Source organism: Mastigoproctus giganteus, chromosome 2, assembly GCF_048544385.1.
Source record: "Mastigoproctus giganteus isolate SK-2022 chromosome 2, ASM4854438v1, whole genome shotgun sequence".
Classification (NCBI taxonomy): Eukaryota; Metazoa; Arthropoda; class Arachnida; order Uropygi; family Thelyphonidae; genus Mastigoproctus; species Mastigoproctus giganteus.
This window is the reverse complement of record NC_143576.1, coordinates 245,900,075-245,924,515: the sequence shown is the minus strand read 5'-3', so window position 1 is coordinate 245,924,515 and position 24,441 is coordinate 245,900,075. Positions and strand designations below refer to the sequence as shown.

Here is a 24,441-nt window from a genome sequence, read left to right as displayed (position 1 = left end):
TGTGTGTTGGAAATGAGGTAATACAGTTGGGTTATATATATATATAGATAGATAAATAAATAAGAAAATAATGCAGAAAATAAAAATGGAAAAAAGACAGATAATCAGTATAGCAAACATCAGTGGCTACAGAGGTACCAACCTCTGCAGAAAAATAATTAGAATATAAAATCAGAACATACTAGTCATATGGCAAGCCAAGTAAGTAGCAAATAGAAAGTAAACCAGTATATAGCTACAGCAACAAAAGAAGAGAGGAAGAAATAAATCAAGATAAAGGGTATTGTGGGTTTAAAAGGAAATCACTTCTAAAGTAATTTAGGAAAGAATAACAATTAATAAAAATAGCAAATACCATAAATTTACAAAATAACAATTAAATTTCAAATCTGCAATGATCCCTTGATGACACTAAGACTGAACTGCATGAAATATCACTATAACAAGATGAAAACAAAAATAAATTTATATTTTCTTATAAAAAACGAACCTGCTGTTACTAAAGTAAACTGTTCTTATCCTGTATACCAGCCTTTCTCAAAGTGCAGTCCATGGCCCACTGGTGGGCCGCGAATTTTATTACTAAATAAATATTTGTTCTGGTCACTTCATGCTAAGTGCTGTTTATGTTTGGCATGTTTATATTTGTGTCATGCGCCTTACAGGGTCCGGGTTTTGGGTGGACCAAGTTGCAAGGAAAAGATGTCACCATCTTTAATGTTCAAGATAAAGTAAGAGCAATATGTATGAAAATGGAACTATGGCAGAAATGCCTCGACAAACAAGACTTTGAGAGTTTTACTACACTGAATGATTTCTTGATGACGTCTGGCAAAAAAATTTCTGATATGATCATCAAAGTCTTGAAAGAGCACTTAAAGAGGCCTTTGCAACCAGTTCAAAAAATATTTTCTAGAACCAGAAACAGGATTTGAGTGGATCAGGAATCCTTTTACATGCACAGAATACATAAAAAACCATTGAGGGGAAGCGTTCGTCAAAAGAGATAGACAATATTGTCGAACTAGCTTCAGATATGTCATTGAAGTTCGTGTTTAGGGGAAAAAGTCTGATGGACTTTTGGCTCCACGTACAGTCAAAATATCCTGGACTCACCGACATAGCACTGAAGTGCTTACTGCCATTCCTCTCAACTTATAACTGTGAAGTTGGTTTTTCAACACTTGTGAGTCTGAAAACAAAGAACAGAAATTGGCTAAACGTGGAGCCGGATATAAGATTAAAACTCTCTAGATTGGAACCAGATATAACTTTACCGGTTTCTGAATGGAAGCAGTGCCATTCTTTGCATTAATTTATATAGTATATTTTGTTCTTTTTTATATGTACCCACTTAATTCCTTGAATAAATAATTATATACTTTACAGTTGTATCACTTGTTGGTATTATTCACGGTATATCTCAACTTCCAATTTTCATTCAACTTAATTTTTAGTTGGAATCAGTTCAGGGCTGACAATAAATGCGAAACCCACAATTTTGCACTTCGATGCAGCATTTGTAGGCTCACCTCTGTCAGTAAAATATGACCTATCTTTAAATGTGAGTTATGGGAGGGACTAGTGGGCCACTGAGTTATGTGCTTTGTCCAAGTGGGCCACGATTAGAAAGTTTGAAAAACACTGCTGTATACTGTCAGAATAAAGAAAAGTGCATCATTTAAAGTATTTTGTGTTTTTTTTTTGTAAAAATATTAAATACTGATTATAATGCAAAGGCACATCACCTCATGAGACTTTTTGGCACATTTGCAGTGGTGTTAATGGGTTAAATACTTTTACTTTGGTGTCACTGGTTGGAGAAAAAAATTTTTTTACAAGAACATGTCTTGAGTTGTAATATAAAATGTAGGACATTGGTTTTTGGTTTTGTTTAAAATGGGCCTTTGAGGAATATCTCCCTTTAAATTTAAAACTTCAGATTTTTATAGTAATATATGACATTTGACTTACTATCATGACTCCTAATTTTTGTTTATTATTATTCTTATTTACCTATAATTACATAGTATTAGTAGTGGCTAAATGATGCAATGAAACAAGTTTATATAGTAGGGGGAATCAAACTGAGATGTGCCCAGGGTGGGCCACACAAGTAGTTCTCAGATAGCTCAACAGTCTATATGCTGTTCACATTAGTGTGCAAACAGCATAATATATTAAATATTTTCTCCATGAGTAAAAATACATGATCTCATAGCCATTATCATTTATGATGGTTTGTATAACTTATGAATTTTACTTAAATTTATTACAATTTCCTTTAAGTGTCACGATTTGCCATTTGGGGTACTTATATGCAGCAAAATGTGCTATGAAAGTTGACAATGCTTGGAGGCCACAAAACAAACACAGGGGCAACATAAACTGCCAGCAAAACAAATATATATATACATATATATATATATATATATATATTTGTTTCATCTTTGATTTCTATTGTCGTGTGTTGGAAGTGAGGTAGTTTGGCAATTTTTTTTTAGATAACAAGATTGCTGCTACTAAAGTTATGTGACCTATCTTTATATGGCTTTACTGTTGCCATTTGTTTTGGATGATCTTAATGCCAGTCTAGATACATGTTTGGTGAGTTATATGTAAGCTCTCTCTGTTGGTGTGCCATCCAGGGTATGTAACTTTGAATGTATATATTATTTATTATATTTGCTTGCAATTAAACTGATATTTATTTATTTTATTAACTAAAGAATACCTGTAGTTTTTCTTTTTTGTTGGCCAATTGTCGTTGTTACTTGCCAATTTTGGTAACATGATTTTTATTCTCTCTTTTTATTATATATTATCCTGGGAAACATCCTCCAAACCATAGATTTCAAAAAAATATTTATATTATATGATGAAATTCAATGTCATTTCCAATATCCTAACCCACAAACAAATGCTTAAAATGGAATTTATAAAAAAAAAAAATGCTTTTTACCAATACAATTTCAAAAATATAGTGATCAAGGCATCCTATCCTGTCTTCATACATCATCATCAATATATTAATATATATTAAAAACACATACTAAAACACTGAGTATACAAAACAGAATTTATATTGGCTTATATAAAAACTAATAATGCTAGCTTGGTAAAAGTGTGTTATAACATTAATTTTAAGCTGAATGTTTAGACTATAAAGCATTTAGGGCTGAAGCCTCAAGATCCATAGCTTGAGGCTTCAGCCCTAAATGCTTTATAGTCTAAACACATCATACACTATCAGGCATCTCTCATATTGTGGAGTTATACTTCATAACTGTTTTGCCATCATTGCATCACTCGGGTACCTACCCACCCACCAAAGAAGGGCCAAATAGCCCTGAAACAGTGCCATCTGGGTGGTGGTATCCATCTGAGAATAAGTAACATCAGTCTTCTCCTCAGGTGAAGTGTTACTTATTCGAAGTAGTGCAATATCATGCATGGCAACTCATTGTGAAAGTATTCACAATATGAGATATAACTTAAAACGATGCCGTTTTGCTAACATTCTGTTAATTCAGATTTGGCTATGCATTATTGATGATTTTGCACTATACTTATACATACCTGAATGTTTATTAAACTTTTGACTAAACAGCGCCTGAGTTCGAAAATAAAAAAAATACCAAGTGCATTCCGACAACACTAAGTGTATACAGTGCAGTTAATAGGAATTTTCATGCTTGGTACATTCTTGTTTCAAGCCCTCCCTCTTCAAATTAAACTCCGAAGTATCTCCCCCCTTCCGCATCACAGGGGAGCGTCACTGATTTGGGAGGGGGGCTTATTTCGCAGTGTGTTTCTTGGAGAGTGGGTATATACATGTCAGTTCGTGAAATAATTTATGATAAATATTTTTTTTAATATGCACAAACTTTTGTTTAATCTGAAGTGTAAATTCTGGATAACGTCTATGCATAGACTAATACCCAATACTTAAGAAAAAGAAACAACAAACTCTATACACGCTAGAGGTTAGGGATTTAATTAGGAGAATAACTGAAATAAATACATAGCATGCAAAAATTACAACTAAAGAGAAGTTATTGCTTAAATAATTCTAGGAACCTATCAACTTTTTCGTTTATTCACAAATACTTAAAAAATCTAAGAATTTCTCTTTATTTTTCCATTTTTTTCCCCCCAAGTTGAATATACAGTACTACATACCTGCATCCGCCATATTCGCATCACACTCATTGCAACTTCTGCCCTCTGTAGCTATCAAGTTTGAGTTTTTTTTAAAAAACCACTAAAACTGTTTTGCGAGATTCTCTTTGGGTGTTAAAAGAAGTAAGCAAAAGGAGTTTCTATATGAATCGCTAATTTTTTTTAAAACAAAACCGCATTAAATAAAAAGAAACCACAAAAGATATCTATTCCAACAGCACAACAAACATGGTACTAACACACAAGCGCACGTATGTAATAAATTATATAACGCCGCACATTTGTAGGGGCGCAAAAATCGGAAGACGACTTATATGTAGGAAACACATCATTCCAATGAAGTACATATAAGCAAAAACTTGTTTACAAACTCGGAAATAACTATAATTTGGGAAGATTGGAACTGACGGAAAAGTTTAGGAATAATCACGTTACTAAGCCAATTCCGAAACGCCACCCTGGATCACACGCCTCATTATTCTTTTCTGATTGCAAATGGCGTTATCCTATGTTTGAGTTTTCTGTTTATAAAGTCAAAAAAAAAAAAAAAAATAATAAATAAAATAAAAAATAAATAAATAAATAAATAAAAAATAAATAAATAAATAATAATAATAATAATAATAATAATAATAATAATAATAAATAAAAAAATAATAAATAAAATAAATAATAATAAAAAAAATACAAACTATGTATTTTTCATTTTGCAACTTGCTTGGCATGCATAAAAATACAACTTTTTGCTTTTTTGTAGGATTGCGACCGAATTCCTAATTAGAGGGGTCATCAATAATGTTTTGAGCAATCCTCAAATTTTCTTTTTAACTCACCGATTGCATGAGGAGTTCAGCACTGGCAACCTTTGCGATTGGCGAAAGTGAGAATTCCATTCTAGTTAGGAGCATATTTCAATATGATGCTCTAAGCAAATGCATAAAGAGGCCTCAAATTAGGAAATTATCCATTTTGATATTGAACAATAAAAAAAAATAATAAAAAAAAGAGAGAGAAATGGGAAGGCCCCCATTGGATAGCGAGATCCCAAGACATGACTTATACGAGCTCAGTTCTCAGCGAGTTGGAAAATGCAAATACGGACTTTTTTAACACACGCAATAGAAAAAAATTAGTACATTAAATTATACGTGTAAAATATGTTTTCAACTTACAATTAATCCAAAAAAAAAATCACACTATGACGCAACAACAAAGGTCTCGATGTAAAAATTAGAGTAATTATTACAATTTTTTATATTTAATTATTTCCAATTGTAATTACTTTCCAATCCACGGTCATTACAGAGTAAACACCGTTGAATTGAAAAGTAAGATCGTTGCAGTTCGACTTGGGTTCTGTTTCCTGCTCATTGGGCATCGCTTAATGTCTCGGCTGAGTCGTTTGATTTGGTTCCTTCTGGCTTGCGCTTCTGTGAGGCCTTCATGTTGTACTCTGTTGTCCATATTATGAAGATCTGCGCAGTAAACTTGAACAGGAGACCTTTCATTTGCATTTGGATACCTTGCTGGATTTGTTTGTAAGTCAAGTGTCTTTTAAATGTTTCTCGACTTTTCTTAATAATGGTTTTAAAAGAAGGAGAGCCATGTTGTGAGATGATAGAGGCATTTCCTTCACATAGTTATGAATGGTAGCTAAAGGCACTAGACAGCACAACGTGCTAGCACATTCAGTGCCGACGAACTAATATAGTAGTAGTACTAGAGGCATGTAATGCAAGAAAGCAAGCTTATGTAACATCAGCAGAAAAAAAAAAACATTTCACACATTCATTCCCTCTAAACGTTTGTCCAGGTCCTCCTTGAATTTATTTAAGCTATCAACTTCCACGACCTTTCGTCCAGAAATCAACTACCCGCTGGCTAAAGGCAAATTTCCACACATCTATTCTAAAACTGCTTTTCTCAATTTATGCCCCGAGAGGTTCGTAATCTGAGCAAGAGGAAGAATCCCATCAGAATTGAGCTAGATCGACCCATTCAAGACCTTATACACCTCATTCAGATCACCTTGCAAGTACATAGTCTCCAGAAGCTGCAATTTGCAGAACTTATGCCTTTCTTGGTAAGACCACCCCTTTTTTTCCTTCACCAATCTCATTGCCCTTCTCTGTACCCGCTCGAGCAACTCTACATCCTTCCTAAAATGAGGCCTCCAGATCTGTATCCAGAACTCAAGACATTGCTTGATCACTGGCTAATAGAACGGGATAATCACTTCCTTTTCCCCACCAGCAAAATTCCTGTATATCAACTAGCATTAGAATTAGCATTAGTAGAGGCATTTGATGCAAGAAAGCAAGCTTATGCAGCATCAGCCAAAAAAAAAAAAAAAAACCACTTCCACTTCACCCCTGTGTTCGTTCAAAATACCTGTCCAGCTGAGCCTTAAACTTATTTAGGCTATCAACTTCCATGACAAGGGATGGAAGTCTGTTCCACCAACCAACCACCCGCTGGCTAAAGGCAAATTTCCGCATGTTCTCTTTGTTCTAAGTTCTCTTTGTCCCACTGGAGAATTACCTGGAGATCGGCATTTAAGGAATTGCTAACGAATATTCGAGAAGTTGAAGTTGATTGAGCAGGGCAAGGTTTCTCAAACTGGAAAGTGGAACACAATGTGTTATCATCAGCAAAACTATCGATAGGATTTCCAGTCAATGTAAAGTAATTAATATACAAGAGTTTTAGAGTGGGGGCAAGACCTGAATCTTGAAGAACAGCAACATTAGCGGAGAAGTTAGAAGACAGGGAGCCATCTACCATCATCTTCAGTGAGCGGTAGGAGATAAAACTGGATAACCAATTACTAAAAACAGTTGCCAAACCATAAGCCATAAGATAGAAGCTTGTTTAGAAGACCTTTATGCCAAATACGATCGAAAGCCTTCGAGATGTCAAGAGCAACTGCTTGTGTTTCACCTTACTTTTCCATTGAATTTGTCCATAAACGAGTAACATAAGCAAGAATATCACCAGTGGATCGACACCGACAGAATCCATACTGGCGATCGTTGATCAAATTGAAGGTTTCTAGGTAGTTTAGGAGTTGGCGATTAATTGATTTCTCCATTACTTTAGAAAGATTAGAACTAATTGCAATGGGACGATAATTGGATGGGAGGGATATGTCATCCTTTTTAGGAACTGGCTGGATATGAGCAAATTTCCAAGCAGAAGGAAAAACACCTTTGGAATAATAAAGTGAAAAAAGGTGGCAAAGAACAGGTGTAAGTTAAGGAGCACAGGTTTTGATACCAAGTGGAAAAATATCCCCCGGAATTGGAGCTTTCTTAGCATCAAGATTCGGCTGAATCCTGACATCCTTTTGATGGAAGACCACAGGAGGCATTGAATGGAGCGTGTTAGGAATGGTGGGAGGTGTTTTACCAAGATCATTAATTCATGAATTGGAAGAAAAATGGGATGCCAGCAGGTCAGCTTTATCCTTGGCTGAAGCGACAAAGAACCATTTGGTTTTGACAGTTGACTCACTGCCCACTATGATAACATCCTCATTTCATTTTACAGATCGTGATCATCTCTAGGGGAGGTCTTAAACATTGGTTGTGTCACTCTTTTTCTCATTTTCTTAGGAGTATAGGTTGGGGCGAATGGTTCTCGTGGGGGCCGTATCAACCATTGGAGCACTATTCTTCCTTTAGAGCCTTTGGAAAAACCAGAACAGGGTTTGCGCTCCTGTTTGTGGAACTCGCCATAATTAAATTTAAAGATTTGAAAGTTCTCAACAAGTTGCATTGGTGAAGGGGAACCCAAATAATTAAATTCATCTGCTGTGCTGTGGGTCTTATGTCTGTTAATTGCATGTGTTGCATTGTCGACTTGTCTGTTTTGCTGGACGAAACCTTGCTATCTACGCCTGAGACTGACTAACTCAGCCACGTAGGACAGAGAGAGAGAATGGAGGGGGTCAAAAATCGTTGTAGCCTCCATCCATAGGCATGATGAATCCGGAACCTTGACTTATCAGACCACTTGATATTTTTCCAATATTCCAATGTCCAGGAACGGTGCATTGTGCCCACTACAAGTGGTAGCGATGACGGTTGGTCAATAAGAGCATTTGAACAGATGTCCTACTCTGCAGACTCGCAAGAGAGTCTGCTGGATGATGTGGAGCGTTTCTCAGAAACGTTTCTCTTTGCGCTCTGGCCTGCAGTTAATTGAGGGATCATGAGTAGTCATGTGTGAAATGCCTTTTACTTCGACTGTCAATTAGTGGTGGTCTCCCTCTCCGGCATTTTGAATAATTGTGTACTCCATTTCAGACCACTCCCGCAACACCTTCACTACGGTGGCTCTCAAACAGTCAATAATGCCCGCAATTTGCTGAAATGCTGGCCCCCCACTACCCTGACACTGCTATTTATTCCTCCTTCAAACTTCAAAAATAGAAGCACGTCAGGTGCTTCCATTTTCTCATTGAAGCTGCAATTTGCAGCTTCAATGAGCTTATGGGCTTCTGTCTGCGAGGTAGCACAGTGGTATCCTTACCATTCTCCCCACACAGGGTGGAAAAGACTCGGGTTCGAATCCTGTAGATGACGCGAGGAACTTTAATGGGCTTGTTTCACTTCGTGGCAGAGTTAGGCAGTCTCAGGCGTAGATAGCAAGGTTTCCCCTCAGAAACTGGGGTTTTTCGTCCAACAAATAGACAAATCGACCATAGAACACGCAATTAACAGACATAAGACACAGCATGGCAGATGAATTTAATTATTCGGATGACCTAAATATAATAGTTTAGTTTTGTATGGGCTTCTGATGCAGAGATGGGCGGAAAACCCTGGTGCCGTCAGACAACTAAGAAACTGTATAGGCTTCTGTCTGCGCGGATAGCAGAATAGTATCGTCACCGTCCTCCCCATACCGGGTGGAAAAGGCTTGGGTTCGAATCCCGTCGATGAAGTGAGGAATTTTAATGGGATTTTTTCACTCTGTGGCTAAGTTAGTTGGTCTCAGGCGTAGATTGCAAGGTTTTTCCCCAGAAACTGGGGTTTTTTTCGTCCAGCAAAACAGGCAAACCGACTAGAGAACCCACAATTTACAGTCATAATACATATATGGGTATATATAAGAGATAATGGGTGGCCCTAAAATAATAATTTGAATTTGTATAGGCTTCTCTCAATGGTACCCAGATGAGCTCCAGCAGGAGGTTAAAAAGATTATCACAAATGTGGCTGACAAAGCAACTAGGAAAAAGAATTCAATGACTGGCACAGTCCCTTGGTCGTGTCAGGACTTGGCTCACCTACGACGAGAAACAATCTCAAAACGTAAGGTTTTCCAACGAGCGCGGCGTTTCTGGCCTGCGCATGAGGTGGAAGCCGTACGAAATGCAAGTGCAAGAAACGCTCCTGGGAAACACTAGTGTCCACTACTGGTAAAGACAATCCCTGGAGTGGAGGTGTACAAAGTCACCACCAATAAGCTCCCCAGAGAGAAGTGGTAACCACCACCAGGATCCCACAAGGTACCATGACTATTTCATGGGAGCAGACGGTCTGCAACATTTTAGACGTCACCTTCCAGCAGCCCGCGGCCCCAGCCTCAGAGGAGCAATTACAACTCTGCTTTGATAACGACAACTATGAAATCCAGAACTTGGAATCTCCCTTTAACTTCGAAGAGCTACATGCTGCAGCAACACTCTTTCAAAACAAAAAATGCCCGGGAATAGATTTACTAGAGCCGGAGATAATAAAAATGATCATTGAATTCTGCCCGGAGATGATTCTTGATCTGTTCAACCGCTGCCTACTAGCGGAAATTTTTCCCAATGACTGGAAAGTTGCAAACTTGAAACTAATTCTAAAGAATCCCAACAAGCCCCTTGACCTACCACAATCCTACAGGCCAATCGCTTTACTTCCTCTTATAAGTAAGCTCTTTGAAAGACTACTATACCAAAGAATCCTCCAGTACTATGAGAATGCTGACCTTGCAGCTATAAATCAATCTGGATTTAAACCTGGACTATAGTGACATAGTGTTTTTTGACAAGCGGCACCGGTGCTTTCGCACAACTCCGCATTTGAATCTCTTGTGAAGTAAGACTGTACTGTCAAGGCCAGATAGTGTATGTTCATGTTTGCTTAGTGCAGGTTATGTTGTTCATCTGGCCGCTTAGCCTAGGGACTGTGGAACACCATACCTCAGGAAGAAGAGAAAAGATTGTGAGGTCAAGTGACCCACAGTCAGGTTGCCTAAGCATGACCCTGCATTTGAAAGGTCAAATGCCAGTCCCACTCCCAGAGGAGTATTTATGTGAGTTCCAACACAAGTAGGAAAATCAGATATTGTCGTAAACCTCAAAGAGAAGAGGTGACAGCAAGTGAGTGGGTCCCACATTGGGCAAGGGCACAGTGTCAGCAATTTAATCTTCTTCAGCCAAGTGTGACTTGTAGGCAATGAGCAGTGTCCCACACTGGGTAGATGACTTGGATAATCTTCTCTTAGTGGATGAGAGGAGGCACATGGATTCATGAAGCACAAGGATTGCTTGGAGTTCTTGTGTCTATTGTAGAAAAGTCCTTTTTGGGTTGGTGGGTTTGTAAGATAGCTTCATTTGTGAATGTCGAGGGATTCCTGTGAGATCAGGATAAAGATCAACATGCTTTGGTCTTTCTTTGATTCCATTCAGGATATGTTCTGTGAATTGAGTTTTGGGTTCATTATAAGATGGGGTGCGCTGAACAGTTTGCTGTAGGTGAATTTGACGCATTTAAAATAGAGTCTGGGCAAAAGTAGTGAAGGCTTTGTAGTTGGTTTCGTCAATTATGTAGAGATGTTCCTGCCCACTGGGTATATTTCCAGTTCTCGTAATTAGGAGACTTCTGGGTAAATCATAAGGAGGGCAATTATACATGAGGTGAATCCAGTCTTCATTGTCACCGCATGTGCAGCGAGGAGAATCGGTGAGACCCAGGGCATGCAGCTTGGCCCGAAACGATCCATGACCAGTGAGGAAGAACGAGACGTGAAGGCCTGGTGAGTACCATGGAGGAGGTTTTGGCGCAGTTATCATAACTTGTGGAAGAAATCTTTTAGTTGTTTCACCTTTGGCTGTTTGCTCCCAAGATCTTTGCCAATGCTGGAAGAGCTTAGAGTAAATCTGTTTCATTTCGTTTTTGGATCATTAGCTAGATCGAGGGTTATATCCAGAATGGTGGTGGGAATTCCTCTCTTTATGCGGTATGCAAGGCCGCGACGAATAACCTCCAGGTCCAGAGGAAGAGTACCTGTTAAGACCTGCAGGGCAGGATTACTGACGGTGCGGCAAGCTCTAGTCACAGTAAGTAGGATATTGCGTTGAATTGTACGTAGCTTGGCTTTATTACGTGCAATAATGATGGCACGAGAGAACCATATGGCTGCACCATAGCACACAGCTGGTAAGAAGATGGTTTTGTAAAGTAGCATGACTTTCTACTTTGGATGCACTTCACAACCTGCCAATTGTGACAAAAAGTATTTTGTAGTTTTTGCTGATTTCTGTCGAATTCGCCAGGACGTTTGACACGCTCTGGTGGCCGAGCATCCTCGGCATTTTTCGCAGAGGCAACCAAGGAACCTATATGAAATTATCAAAACATAACTCTCAAACAGGAGAGTAGTGGTTAACGCACATACCAGAGTGTTTCTAGAACAATTCTCAGGAGCTGTCCACAGGGCTCGATGTTGGGTCACCTGCTGTGTAACGTTGTCATGGATGGTTTCCTCAACAAGGACCTGGGAGAGCTAAATGCCCAAGCTTATGCCGATGATCTCATCATCACTGTGGCTGCTAACAGCAGAGCCCTGCCTTGAGGCCCAGGCAAACCAAGCCCTCCATATGCTCCAAGAATGAGCCTCAGACAACAATCTCCATCTATCTCCAATTAAAACCAATTCTCTCCTCAAAGACAAGCTGAATATATGAAGACCCCCACTTTCCAGAATCAATGGAACAACTATCAAGTTTTTAACAGAATTAAAGTACCTGGGAGTTATCCTCGACACAACATGCTCATTCCAACCCCATCTGAAATACCTCAGGAAAAAGGTACGAAATTATGCATCCCTGGTTGCCACGGTCTCACGTTGTGACTGGGGACTCAATCGGAGGACCTTATCTTTATTCTTCAAAACTGCTTTCACACCGATAATAACATATGCTTCTGGAATCTGGTATACCAAAGTACCACTGCCCCAACAGAAGGATGCTGGATGCCATCCAACGCTCCATACTGCTCGTCACCTCCTGTGCCTGCCGTATAATGAGCACTCACGCCTTCCACGTTCGGGCTGGTTCCTTACCTCTCGACCTCGAGGTCATTAGAACCGGTCTACTGCACCACCTTTCTAAGGGAAACCCACAAATCTTCCTCAACTTTACAATTAATCCAGTAAATGGCAAGACAGCTGAAAAAACATCGCCTCCGCGCCCACCTGCAGCAGGAGTGGCAAACCAGATCAAGGTGTGTTTGTTTTAATTGCGGTATCCAGGGTTTCCCCTATATGCTGCTGCAGCATCTGAAAAGGCAAAGGCTAGGCCGGCAAGTGTATATATGTAGGTGTGTAAGTATGTGTCTTATGTTGAGTGTTGAGTGCCAGCACCTGGCAACTTTGCAGCCAGGGGGCAGGGGACACCTGGTCCCCTGCCTCCTGACTCCCAACCTTTTTCCACGTGGAGGCGCACCAGGTTCCACTTTCTAGCTGAGACCCTTACTGGGGCTATCAGGCAAGCCTGGGAGTTCCAAGGTATTTAAAGAAAGGAAAAGGGATATAGAAGGAGTAGTACGGAAAATGGAGGGAGAGGAAAATGGATAGAAAGCAAGGGGACCAGAGAAATAGGCATCCCCGGAAAAGAAACAAAGTAGGAAGAAAAGAGTAAAGTTATTAGTGGAAAAGACAATCAATTTTTTAAACTAAGAAATTAATCTTTTAAATTAATCTTGTAGAACTATAACTGTCTACCTGGCAGCAGTACCAAGAAAATTAACGTCACAGCTGTAACAATCAGATACCAAGACATAATTTCCAATTGACTTTGTTAAAACTGTTAACATTAAAACTCTTGATATTATGATTAAAACTCTTGATATTATTATTAGCACAAGACTATGTAGTGAAGAAAAGACAAGAGGTTAAGGTACTAGCTAATGGGGATTTCCCCAGTCAGTAAGAAAGCAATTTACGCAATTGAAAACATCCAATTATTATACTGAACACGCAGCAATAACTACGTTAAACCAGAATTCACTGTCTTATGATAATCGAATAACCTCCCATCACTACAGGTCAACTCGATTGAAATTTGATCTCAATCTATGATATAAATTCGTCGACAAACAGCTCAATATCTATCTAACAAAATTTCACAGTGATTTGTATTTCAATTTAGCAAGTCAGAAATCCTGATCTCACAACAAGAAAATATTAAGTCAGATAATAGACTATACTACAACCAATCTGAGATTTCAGCATTCTGAAGCTGCAAGGCAAAATTTTCTTTCCAAGTTCTGTCATCATCCCGTGTGGGAAGTCAGTTCAAATAAATTATGTCCAGAGCCACCCAGAACACAAGAACAACCATTTACAAAAGGCCAACTGCATGAGCACACAACGTACTCATTTTAGCATTTTCATATGTTCAATATATATTTTATCACGAATCTTTAATTGACTCGATCCAGTCTTGTCTATAATTAAGCAAAATTCAAAATTGCTGCAAACTTCAGCAAGGAAAGCTTTATCATTACTTTCTAATTGAGACAGTCTCAATTTTTTTTTTATACACAATTTTTCCCAAGTCTTTTCAGGAATCAAAATACCAAGCACAAGCTCTGTGCTCAGTACAAACATAATGGAGGACATCATGTTGTTCTCAAGGGACACAATTGTTTTTGCTAAGGATTAGTTCCATTCAGTCTTTTCCTTCGCCTAAAGATCTTATCTGCGATTTCCGCCAAAGCAAGGTAATTTTCTTTACTGTCAAGAAATCTAGGTAAATCATTCTCCTCGTATATATTTGTCAATATTTGTAAGTCCCTTCTATAATCTAAGTAACAGTTACATTCAAAAATTAAATGCTGCACTGTTTCAGGCTCTCCGCAGTTACATAGTGGAGAAGCAGCAAGGCCAAAAGCATGCAATCTGAAATTCAGACTTCCATGGCTTGAAACCAGGTAGTCAAACTCGACCAAAGGAGCGATCACAAGAAAATTCCTACCAGATGTCAATAGAACCTTCCCCAGACCCCCACCATGGTTCTTGCCAGACCTATAAATAACGTTTTTACTTACTGGTCACGGTTCTTTAAATGTAAAACTCGCCGCTCTCGGCTTCACAGAGGACCCAACATGTACCTGTGGGGGCTTGAGACCTAGCATCACCTTGTCTACGACTGCCAACTATATGAGGACCTTCGTTGTATCTTCATTACGAAGATCCGATATATTCCAGAGGATCAAGAATCTCACCTCTTAGACACCCAGGATGAATATAGTGCCTTCTCTTGCTTTGCAAAGGATCTTTTCACAAGATGAAGAACCCTCCTGGCACAACAAAGGCAGATTTGTACAAGGTGATCCACGATAGCGTAAGATATATCCACCGAACGAAGATGCCCATTACTAAAACAGAACATTTGTAATAACAGAACTGTAAGGACAATTCTTGACCCCCTCCAGACAAACCTTCTGAAATCGACAACCACTAATATGGACTTTACCAACTGGACTGACAACACCAAAGGCCCTTTGGCAAACTACACCAGTGCTCTCTTGCACGGTGTTTTCTTTACCACTTACCGGGGGAACGGTCCCCATCCCAACCCCTCCTCGCCTCCCCACTCTTCCTTCTGGTGGGATATGGGCCTCTCCCACTGTCAAATGCAGTGGTCTCTCTATCGACCCCTTACTTGCAACTTCTACCCCCCAGTCTTCGGTCTCCCCACCCACCTTGTCTACTTCTCACAGCGTATGGCCCACACAGTCGAAACTTAAAAGCACTAAAATTCTGTTCGCCCATGTACACTTTTTGCATTTAATCCCTACAGAGTCGTCATTTATTTATTTATTTATTATTATTATTATTTAGGCTCTTACCATTGAAATGCCAGGAAATTAACTGGCAGGGCCTGCGAGAGTTCAAATTATGTGCTGGTGTACCTGGTCTGCCTCCACGGGGCGAAGTGTGGGCAATGTTGGATCCCATTAGGGGCTCAGCGGCTAAATGACCAGATGAACAACGGTACACAACACTACACAGTACAATATCCATACACTTTTAAATCTCTGGCATTTACAGTGTACTATCACACGACAATGTAAATCGCGGTGATGGGGGATACCCCTGGTACCGTTTGGCCCTCAACACACTGAACACTCATTGGGCTTCGTGGCTCCACAGTTTAGGTTCTCCAAAACCTCCTTATGGCTTCTGCAGTAACATATAAGAAATACTTTCTTGGTATCTCCGTTTGCTTTGCTGGGGCGTTCGATTCGCTCTGGTGGCCGAGCGTTTCCGGAAAGCAAATTTACCAACAAACGTCTATAGTATCATTAAAACCTATCTCTCCGAAAGATCTGCATCTATTAATACACAATTCCAGAAACTCACAAAGCAGGTTTACAGGGACCTGGGACCGCTCTTGTGAAATACCCTCCATGGATGATTTTCTCCACATTGATTTGAGTGAAGTTGGATTGTAAGCTTTTGCAGACGACCTCATACTTACTATTGCTGCCAACACCAGAGTACAGCTTGAGAACATGGCAAACCACTCTCTTCGAATTCTTCAAGACTGGGCAGGATTGCACTATTTCAGGATCTCCCCGACGAAAACAAGCTCTATTCTGCTAAAGGATACTCTAAATATCTGATGGCCAACACAAATAAAAATTGAAGGTAAAACAGTTAAACTAACAGCGCAGCTAAAATATCTTGGAATCATCCTTGATCCAAACTGTCAAACCAACCACATCTTAAATATCTGAGGGCAAAGATCAGAATTTATGCTGTTCTGGTTGCTAGAGTCTCACGACGTGATTGGGGACTGAAACGGCGCACTCTGTCCTTGTTTTACAAGGCTATATTTATTCCAGTTATTACCTATGCTTCTGGCAACTGGTTCAGGAAGGCCACAACTGTAACAAACAAGAAGACCCTCGAAACCATTCAGCGTTCAATCCTCTTAACTATCACCTGTGCCTGCTGCACCGTAGCACCTATTCTCTACAGACTTTGGAAGGTGCCCTTCCACTTGATTTGGAGATCGTCCGCTGTAGCCTTCTGTACCAACTGTTCAAAGGGATCCCCTACACCTTCCTAAGCTTCCCAGTGGATCCATAGAACAGTCACAGAGCAGAAAAGAAACGCCTTGTTATCCATCTGGAGTAGGTATGGCAAGAAAGATGGTCAAACTCACCTAAAGGAGAAATCACACGAAAATTGATCCGTGACATTGGCAGAGTGTACCCGAGTTCTCCACTTTGGTTCTCCTCCGGCCTGTACCGAACTTTACTTTGACCGGACTCGATATATTAAAGCCAAACTCTCCTTGCTGGGCACTGCAGAGGATCCAACCTGTTCCTGTGGGTGGAGGGGGGGGGTAGGAGAGAGCTGGAAACACCTGATTCATGATTGTCCATTATACGACGACCTACGATGCATCCTCATTTCTAATACCTACCAAGAAACCGAGAGAACCATCTGTTTGACTCTGAACAGGATTACCACGTCTTCATATGCTTCGCGCAAGACCTCTTCACATGACGAAAAGCCCATGAAGTGGCGAACAGAAGAAATAATATGAACGACAGTCTTTTGTGAAAAAAAGTACCTAAATTAGACTCTTGTGTACAACTGACTGGACAAACAACGCAACCTTGACGAACTTATACAGGACTTGTCCTACTCCTAAGATTGCCTTGACTTCATGGCAACAAACTCTTTTCTTCTTTTTTTTATTATTATTTTTTTTTCTCTCTCTTTATTTATTTATTTTTCATTTGGTCTCTGTCCAGGAAGCTTAGGCGACCCTGGCAGCGACTAGCCAGAGAAGCAATTTGTACTGTACAGCCTGGCTCACCTCCTAGTGTTGTGTACGGGCGTTCTGGGATCCCAACAGGAGCCCCACTGTCAAGAAGCCAAAAGAACAACAGTACCCGACATAAACCCACACTCTACATACTTCTAGCATTTACAGAGTACTGTTATCCTCATAAGAGTACTAAAGGCGTAGTTGTGGGAAACCACCGGTGGCACATCACCTCCAAACACTATGTACATTATGAATGGGCTTCGTTTGAACAAGAACTGTTATTTAGAAACTATTGACTAATATATTGGATTTCAATATATCATTACATTATCACTTATTTCTCTGTGCCTTTTCTTATAAGAACAACTAGTTACTTCTACTATGTTTGGATGACTGGTAGCATAAAAACTTCAACTGTTACTGCATTTTGGCTCAGGAACATTAGGTGATACATCTTGATGGAAGTTAAATCCTTATTGACCGGAGTGACGACCTACTGTGTTAGAAATTGTAAATAGTGTATATAGTTTTACTCTAGTGCTTCAGCTGTACCATGCTGTTGAATACTTATTGGGAAGTGAATAATCCTTTGCTGGCTGTTGTGATTACTGTGCATGGTTTTAACTACATATCTTAAATACTCCATATTTCTACGGCATTCTGCCTCACAAATATTGGGTGATCTGATGTGTCCAAAATATAAAGCTCTGGCAACTGTCTGCAGTGGTTTTTTTTTTTTTTTTTTTTTTTTTTTTTTGTACGTAGTATATTGGAAACTGTGCTCCTTGTTTCAAAATGAAGATCACTAACTGGAATTCTGGCTAATTGTTATGCTACATCTGTAACATTATATCAAGCTGTGGTAATTTATCACATGTTGCAGTTTATCTAACATTGAAATTCAGGATTGCTGCAACTACCGAACATCTTATGCCTTTGCTACAACAGGATTTTTCTATCGAATTGATGGGAGTGCTGAATAAATAATCAACGTTGGAAAAGTTACCCTTCAAGCTGAAGAATCTATTGAGGAAGCGCCTCGACATCGGCTAATCGTGGTCACAGGATAGGAATTGCTAATCCTAATTTAGGATAGGATTACACCACGATATGCGGCTTCTACAAAGGCTGTATATTGCCTCCACTTCCTCTTTTATCTTTTCTTAATTTCCTTTTATTACGGCGGGTTCCTTCTCTGACCTCCCGCTGCACTTCTTTTCCTTCCCTACCCAACCCCAACCTTTCCAGCTATTCCCATTTTTCTTTTCTCATAACTTTGTCTCAACTAAACAACGTAACAACACACACACACAGCACCAACATAACACTACACACATTTCTGGCCATCACAGTGTACCAAGGCGGAGATGGACTGACGTTCAGGTGCCGTCCTACACAAGATAATATACATGTCTACATAACTTTGTCTATCCTGGAACTTTGTTCTGGTATAGACTAGCATGAAGATGTAGATCCTGGTAGTAGATCCTGGCCAGCTCCACGTGGCAGGGTTGGGAGGTGGGACGTTGTGACCAGGCGTTGTCGCTTCCCACCTGCTAAGAGCCAGGTACAGGCCAACATAACAACAGAACACATCATAACATTTAGCCCCCACCAACACAGTACATACAAATGGCCGGTTTTGGCGTCAATTTCAACACAAGAAGTACAATAACGGCTGATGGGGGAACCCTGGGGTCCGCCACAACAACACATGAATATCCCCTGTATGGGCTTCGTTGTCTGCGCAGGTAACACAGTGGTAACTTCACTGTCCGCCCCACACTGGGTGGAAAAGGCCCGGGTTCTAATCCCGTCGATGACGCGAGGAACTTTAATCGGCTTTTTTCACTCCGTGGCTGAGTTAGTCGGTCTCAGGCGTAGATAGCAAGGTTTTTCCCCCAAAAATTGGGGGGGGAGGGTTTCGCCCAGCAAAACAGGCAAATTGATCAGAGAACACACGCAATTTACAGACACAATACACATGGGTATATGTAAGAAATTACCGGGTTATCCTAATATAATAGCCTTTGAGACGTGGAAGAACCGCTTGCTTTCCAGTCAATGAAAACCTTTGAAATGGATGCTTTTGAGAAACAAGTTATGCTTTCGTTTCTTGAATCGTGACTACTGTTAAATGTGCGCCGACGATAACAATTTTTTCAAAGTCTGACAGATCAGCGTTTTCTCCATTCTGGCTTCAGATTACTACAGTCAAACGGCCCGTGCAGTCTTTATACTCAACTCTGCAACTCGTCATCACCTCGCGTCACAGTTTTCTTTGCATCTATTTGTATTTCTTCTGTCTGTGACTGTCTTAATACAAAGGTTCGTATTGGTTTGGACAGTATATATCTAATCATTATTATTATCATCATTATCCATATGGTGCAAGGAAGCCTTGAGGCTTTTGTTGCACCAGCAAAAAAAAAAAAACAAACAAAAAAAACAAGTTCTGAGTTACCCAGAGAGAGAGAGAGAGAGAGAGAGAGAGAGAGAGAGAGAGAGAGAGAGAGAGAGAGAGAGAGAGAGTCAGAAGTAGAACGGAATCAGCAAGAAAAAGAAGACTGATGATATCCAACTCAGGATCCTGGGTGTGCCAAGCCAGATGTGAGCCCCTGGGGTCATGAATACTACTAAGAACTATTAATACTGGCCATCGATACGGTCTGTACCAACAAACATGGTGAAGGGAAAAAGTCACATAAATGAACAATATAAATATATAAGTCTGTACTTTTTTCTTTTCGTAATTTTCTTTTCTTTTTTAATCACGTACTGAATACTTTTATCGGTTAATTTTTACAAGCTGTACCCTTTCGGTTGAGTTTTAAAATCGGGAACCTTTTCCGATTTTAAAACAGCGGCAAGGGGTGGGGATAAACACCCTAACTAAGACTAACTATAGCGGGCTAAGCATATCAATCACTGCTACTCGCAACTGCGAATACCTGATCGGACATTTTCTAGCTGGTATATATACACAATATGTCCGCCCACCGAGGGAAGAGACTATGCCAAATCACTGCAAGGTCATACCTCCCGCTGTACTTCCCCTTAATAGCTGGGCAGAAAGGCTTTATTATTATTATTATTATTATTAGCAGCTATATGGTGCAAGGAAGCCTGAGGCTTATGCTGCACCAGCCAAAAAAAATTCTCGAGTTACCCTGAGAGAGAGAGAGAGAGAGAGAGAGAGAGAGAGAGAGAGAGAGAGAGAGAGAGAGAGAGAGAGAGAGAGAGAGAAGTAGAAGGGAATCACCAAGAAAGAGAAGAATGATGATATCCAGCTCAGGACCCTGGGTGAGCCAAGCCCATACTCACCAGATGTGAGCCCCTGGGGATAAGGGAAGTTACAGTAGCTCACTATACAGTACTTCTTTTGCCCTCAGGGAAAGAGCGACCTTAAAAGCTAAAGGAAAACACATGTGTGGTTTACTAAGAATGGAAAAACAGGGATCGGAGGCAACTGAACAAATATGTAATATATGCCAAAAAAGTGAACAAATGCACTATTAAATGCACCAGATGCAAGGCGGTTATTGGGAGATGTTGCTCCTCGGTTGACATATCTCGACTTAATCGATCTAGAAAGAAGAAATTTCTTTGTCTAACATGTAAATCTAAAAAAGAGAACGATGGGGGTGAACAGGGAAATAAGAGTCTAGAGAAGGCGAGTCGGGCGATGACGCTGCAGCGATCGCGAGCCAACGGACTCCTCTCAAGGTATCTGCTCTGGAACACCCGAAGAACCAATTAATGTCATTGGTGATTCGATAACGGAAATCCTCGGGTGCGACGCATGTCCAGATGACTGCGAACATCGGAGACTTCTCAGCGGAACCCAAGACACCGAAAAAAAAAAAAATGCAAACCTCGCTGTACAGTGTGTTGCAGAAAGCCCGCATTACAATGGAACTGGGAAAAACCAACACTGCGGCACGGAACCCAACACTAGCAATCATGAATATTACTTAACAGAGCTCCTCTCTCCAATGTACAGGGCCCTGCGGGAGATCCAGGAGGAGAACAATCAGCTAAGGGAGCAAAACATTAAAATCAGTAGAAGTCAAATGTTATTACAAGAAAAATTAAATACACTACTAGTGCAATTACAACTAATAGATAGAAGAATTGACGCTGCAGTACTAGCTATGAAGAAAGAGGAAAATAGGACACAATACAAGGATGCGGATAAGACGCGGACAGATCAGCATTCACAGACATCCAAATTACAGAGTGATACGAAAGGAAAAACAAGGAATTATGAGAATAATAACTTTAGAAATGAGGGAGGCGAGTCACTACTGCGTCTGAGTGTCATGATCTGAAATCTCCACTGAGAAAATCTGCACGACTAGGCCAGAAACAAGAATAAACCCCACCAAAGCTAGTCCCCTCTCCCTATCAACCCATGACAACCCCCATAGCACAATGACGACTGAAATAAATACTGGGTTTACTAGACAATCTACCTTTGCGCAGATTGTGGCCCTTCCCCCGAAGGCACCGCAGCAAAACAAGACGAGTGAATCTGCCCCATTGATACCCTCCCACACAAATCAATCCATGTTTGAGAACAATCTCGCGGACTATAGGGTTAAAAAAACAAATCAAATCAATGATGAGCAGAATAGAACCGAGACCACAACGAAACGCGTAGCAGGACACAGTCAGAGGCTTGCCCATAGATTTAACATATCCTCTGAACAAACCAGAGGAAAAATATTTATCTCACGACTCAACCCGCAGACAGGGCCAAATTTTATTAAAGAAATGTGCGGCAGAGGATTAGCGACTGACGCAGAGGTCAAGCAAATACGCACAAGACATCCTGCATATTCTTCTTTCATACTCTCCTGCCCACTAAATAGTGAAGGACGGCCCTTGGACAGAAACATCTGGCCAGTAGGAACGTTAGCGAAGACATACAGAGGAAGGGCTGGGAGGCCCACAATTAGGAACAGCACAGCGGACCTACGAAGAGCCAATAGCAATCAACAGTCAATTTAACTTTCGCAAAAGAATCGAACCAGATTATTATCTTCTTGCAAAACGTAAGAAGCATATCGAATAAGCTTCACGCACTACAAACCTTACTCGGAGAACGATTGCATAATCTTAGTTGAAACATGGCTCAATAATAACAGACACCTTGACGCCCTTGCACACTCCTCCGGTTACAATTGCATCGCAAACGGAAGAGAGAGAGTAAAAGAGGAGGCAGTGTAATGATTCTTTTCAAGAAAGGATTCACAGTAGTCAACGAACTCGGGAAGCAATCGAAAAATTTCAAGGCTATCATTGCCACTTTTGGTACGGAAACGAGGACATTTCAATTAAGCTTAATATACCTATCACAGGAGCACACTAAAGGAAACAGAGCCGAGCTTCTTACGTGGCTCACCTCAAACCTGAGCACGAACACAGACACAATCATAATGGGGGACCTAAATATGCTACTACCAAAACATCGGGAGGCAAAAAGCGAGCTGGACAATACAATGCAAGCTTTAAACATGCTCTAATTGAAAACACCGGCAACAAGAGGGACTCAGTGCCTGGACCTCATATACAACAATACCCCAGATATAAAGTTGAGGAATAACTATATGAAATTCACTTCTGATCACCAACCACTCACGTGTGAAGCCACTTTAAGAAGAATCCGGGACATCCTTCAAACTGGTCCGCATCCGAAAAGTGAAACAAAGATAATCTTCTCATCAAAATATGTTAAAAATGACGTCATTCTGAAACACACGATGGCATACAATTGGCAAAACCTATACCTTTTGGGCACTGATGATACCTTATCAGCGCTCTCACAATCACTCATGCATATGGCTCAAGAAAGAGCATCGAAGGAAATAAAAGTATCAGACAGGACAAAATCCTGGTTCAACCCACAGTTGAAAGTAATCTTCAAAAATAAACAAATATTGTTCAGGAAATGGAAAAGAACTGGGCATCCAGAGGACCACACCCGGTTCAAACATGAAAGAGCACGTTTCATGAAGGGGAAGAAACGGGCACACATAGATATGGCTAAAGCAAATTTAAAAAAAGGCAAAAGAATTGTCAGCAAAAAAAGCCTCGTGCATAAAATGACTGAGACATCCTTTAAGGAATGGACCGAAGCCATTTTCGGAACACCCCTCAAGGAAAATCAAATTGACAAATGAAGCAAACAGTAACAGGATAGAAGATGTAATCAAGAGGTTTAAGGAATCTATCAATAGTAATCGGATTGTGACTAACAACGAACATCTAAAGGAAATCAATATTAGCAGAGACAACTTAAAAAGCGCAATCAACAACCTCCCAAATAAAGCAACGATTGGGCCAGATAATTTCCCACTATTTATGATCAAAATCTGTAGCTGTTACATCATCGATGTACTACTACACATATTCCAGAGAATATTGACGGAGGAGAACTTTCCAAAGCTGTGGAAAAGCTATTTTGTAAAACCTATCCCCAAAACAAAAAACCCAAAATCTGTAAAAGACTTGAGACCAATCGCTGTCGGATGCTCTCTGCAAAAAATCTTTGAAAAAACAATCCTGCACACCATTATCGAGCATTGCTTTAAGCACAGGCCAGAATATCTGCACTCAGTACTGCCACAGAGATCGACCATCACCAACCTCATGGGGACGCTGCTAAGGATCCAGCAAGCAGCAGTTTGATATAGTCTTTTTAGATGTGGCAGCCGCATATGATAACATATCCATCCCAGCTCTCATAGTCATTCTGCGGGACTACTTTCTCATTACGGGAAATGCCCTCCATTTATTAAGAGCACTCTTCGGCGCAGACAAATTACAAAGTACGCAACGTATGAGGTTGATAAAGGTGTCCCGCAAGGCGGAGTCTTGTCTGCCACAATTTTTGCCATAGCCCTTGAACCCTTCTTAGCCCAGAACAACTTCATCTGTGGGGGGGGTTTATTTTTATGTTTATTATTTATTGTTATTTACTTTATTTAAATAATCTCCTTTATAAATATCCTCTGTTTTTTTTTTTCAACCTGTTCCACAATGATATAAGGGCTTATTTAATTATCCCCTGTATTCTACTGTGCCCCCCCCGTTTAGTCCCCTCCCACTTTACACCTGACTTGTTTGTCTCCCAGAAGATTCTAGACTCTAAGGGGGGCTCAATATTTTTTTTCTCCTCTGGATTG

General features: G+C 40.2%; 1 protein-coding gene across 1 annotated transcript in view; it reads right to left on the bottom strand.

Moving 5' to 3' along the window:
• Nucleotides 1–4,337, bottom strand: part of LOC150090342 (uncharacterized) — a 119,204-nt gene extending 114,867 nt beyond the window's left edge. The window contains exon 1 of the mRNA XM_090389818.1: nt 4,183–4,337. Coding sequence (XP_090245944.1) covers nt 4,183–4,195 — 13 coding nt within the window. The 5' untranslated portion in view covers nt 4,196–4,337. The remainder of the gene's footprint in view (nt 1–4,182) is intronic.
• Between the last annotated feature and the right edge of the window lie 20,104 nt (nt 4,338–24,441).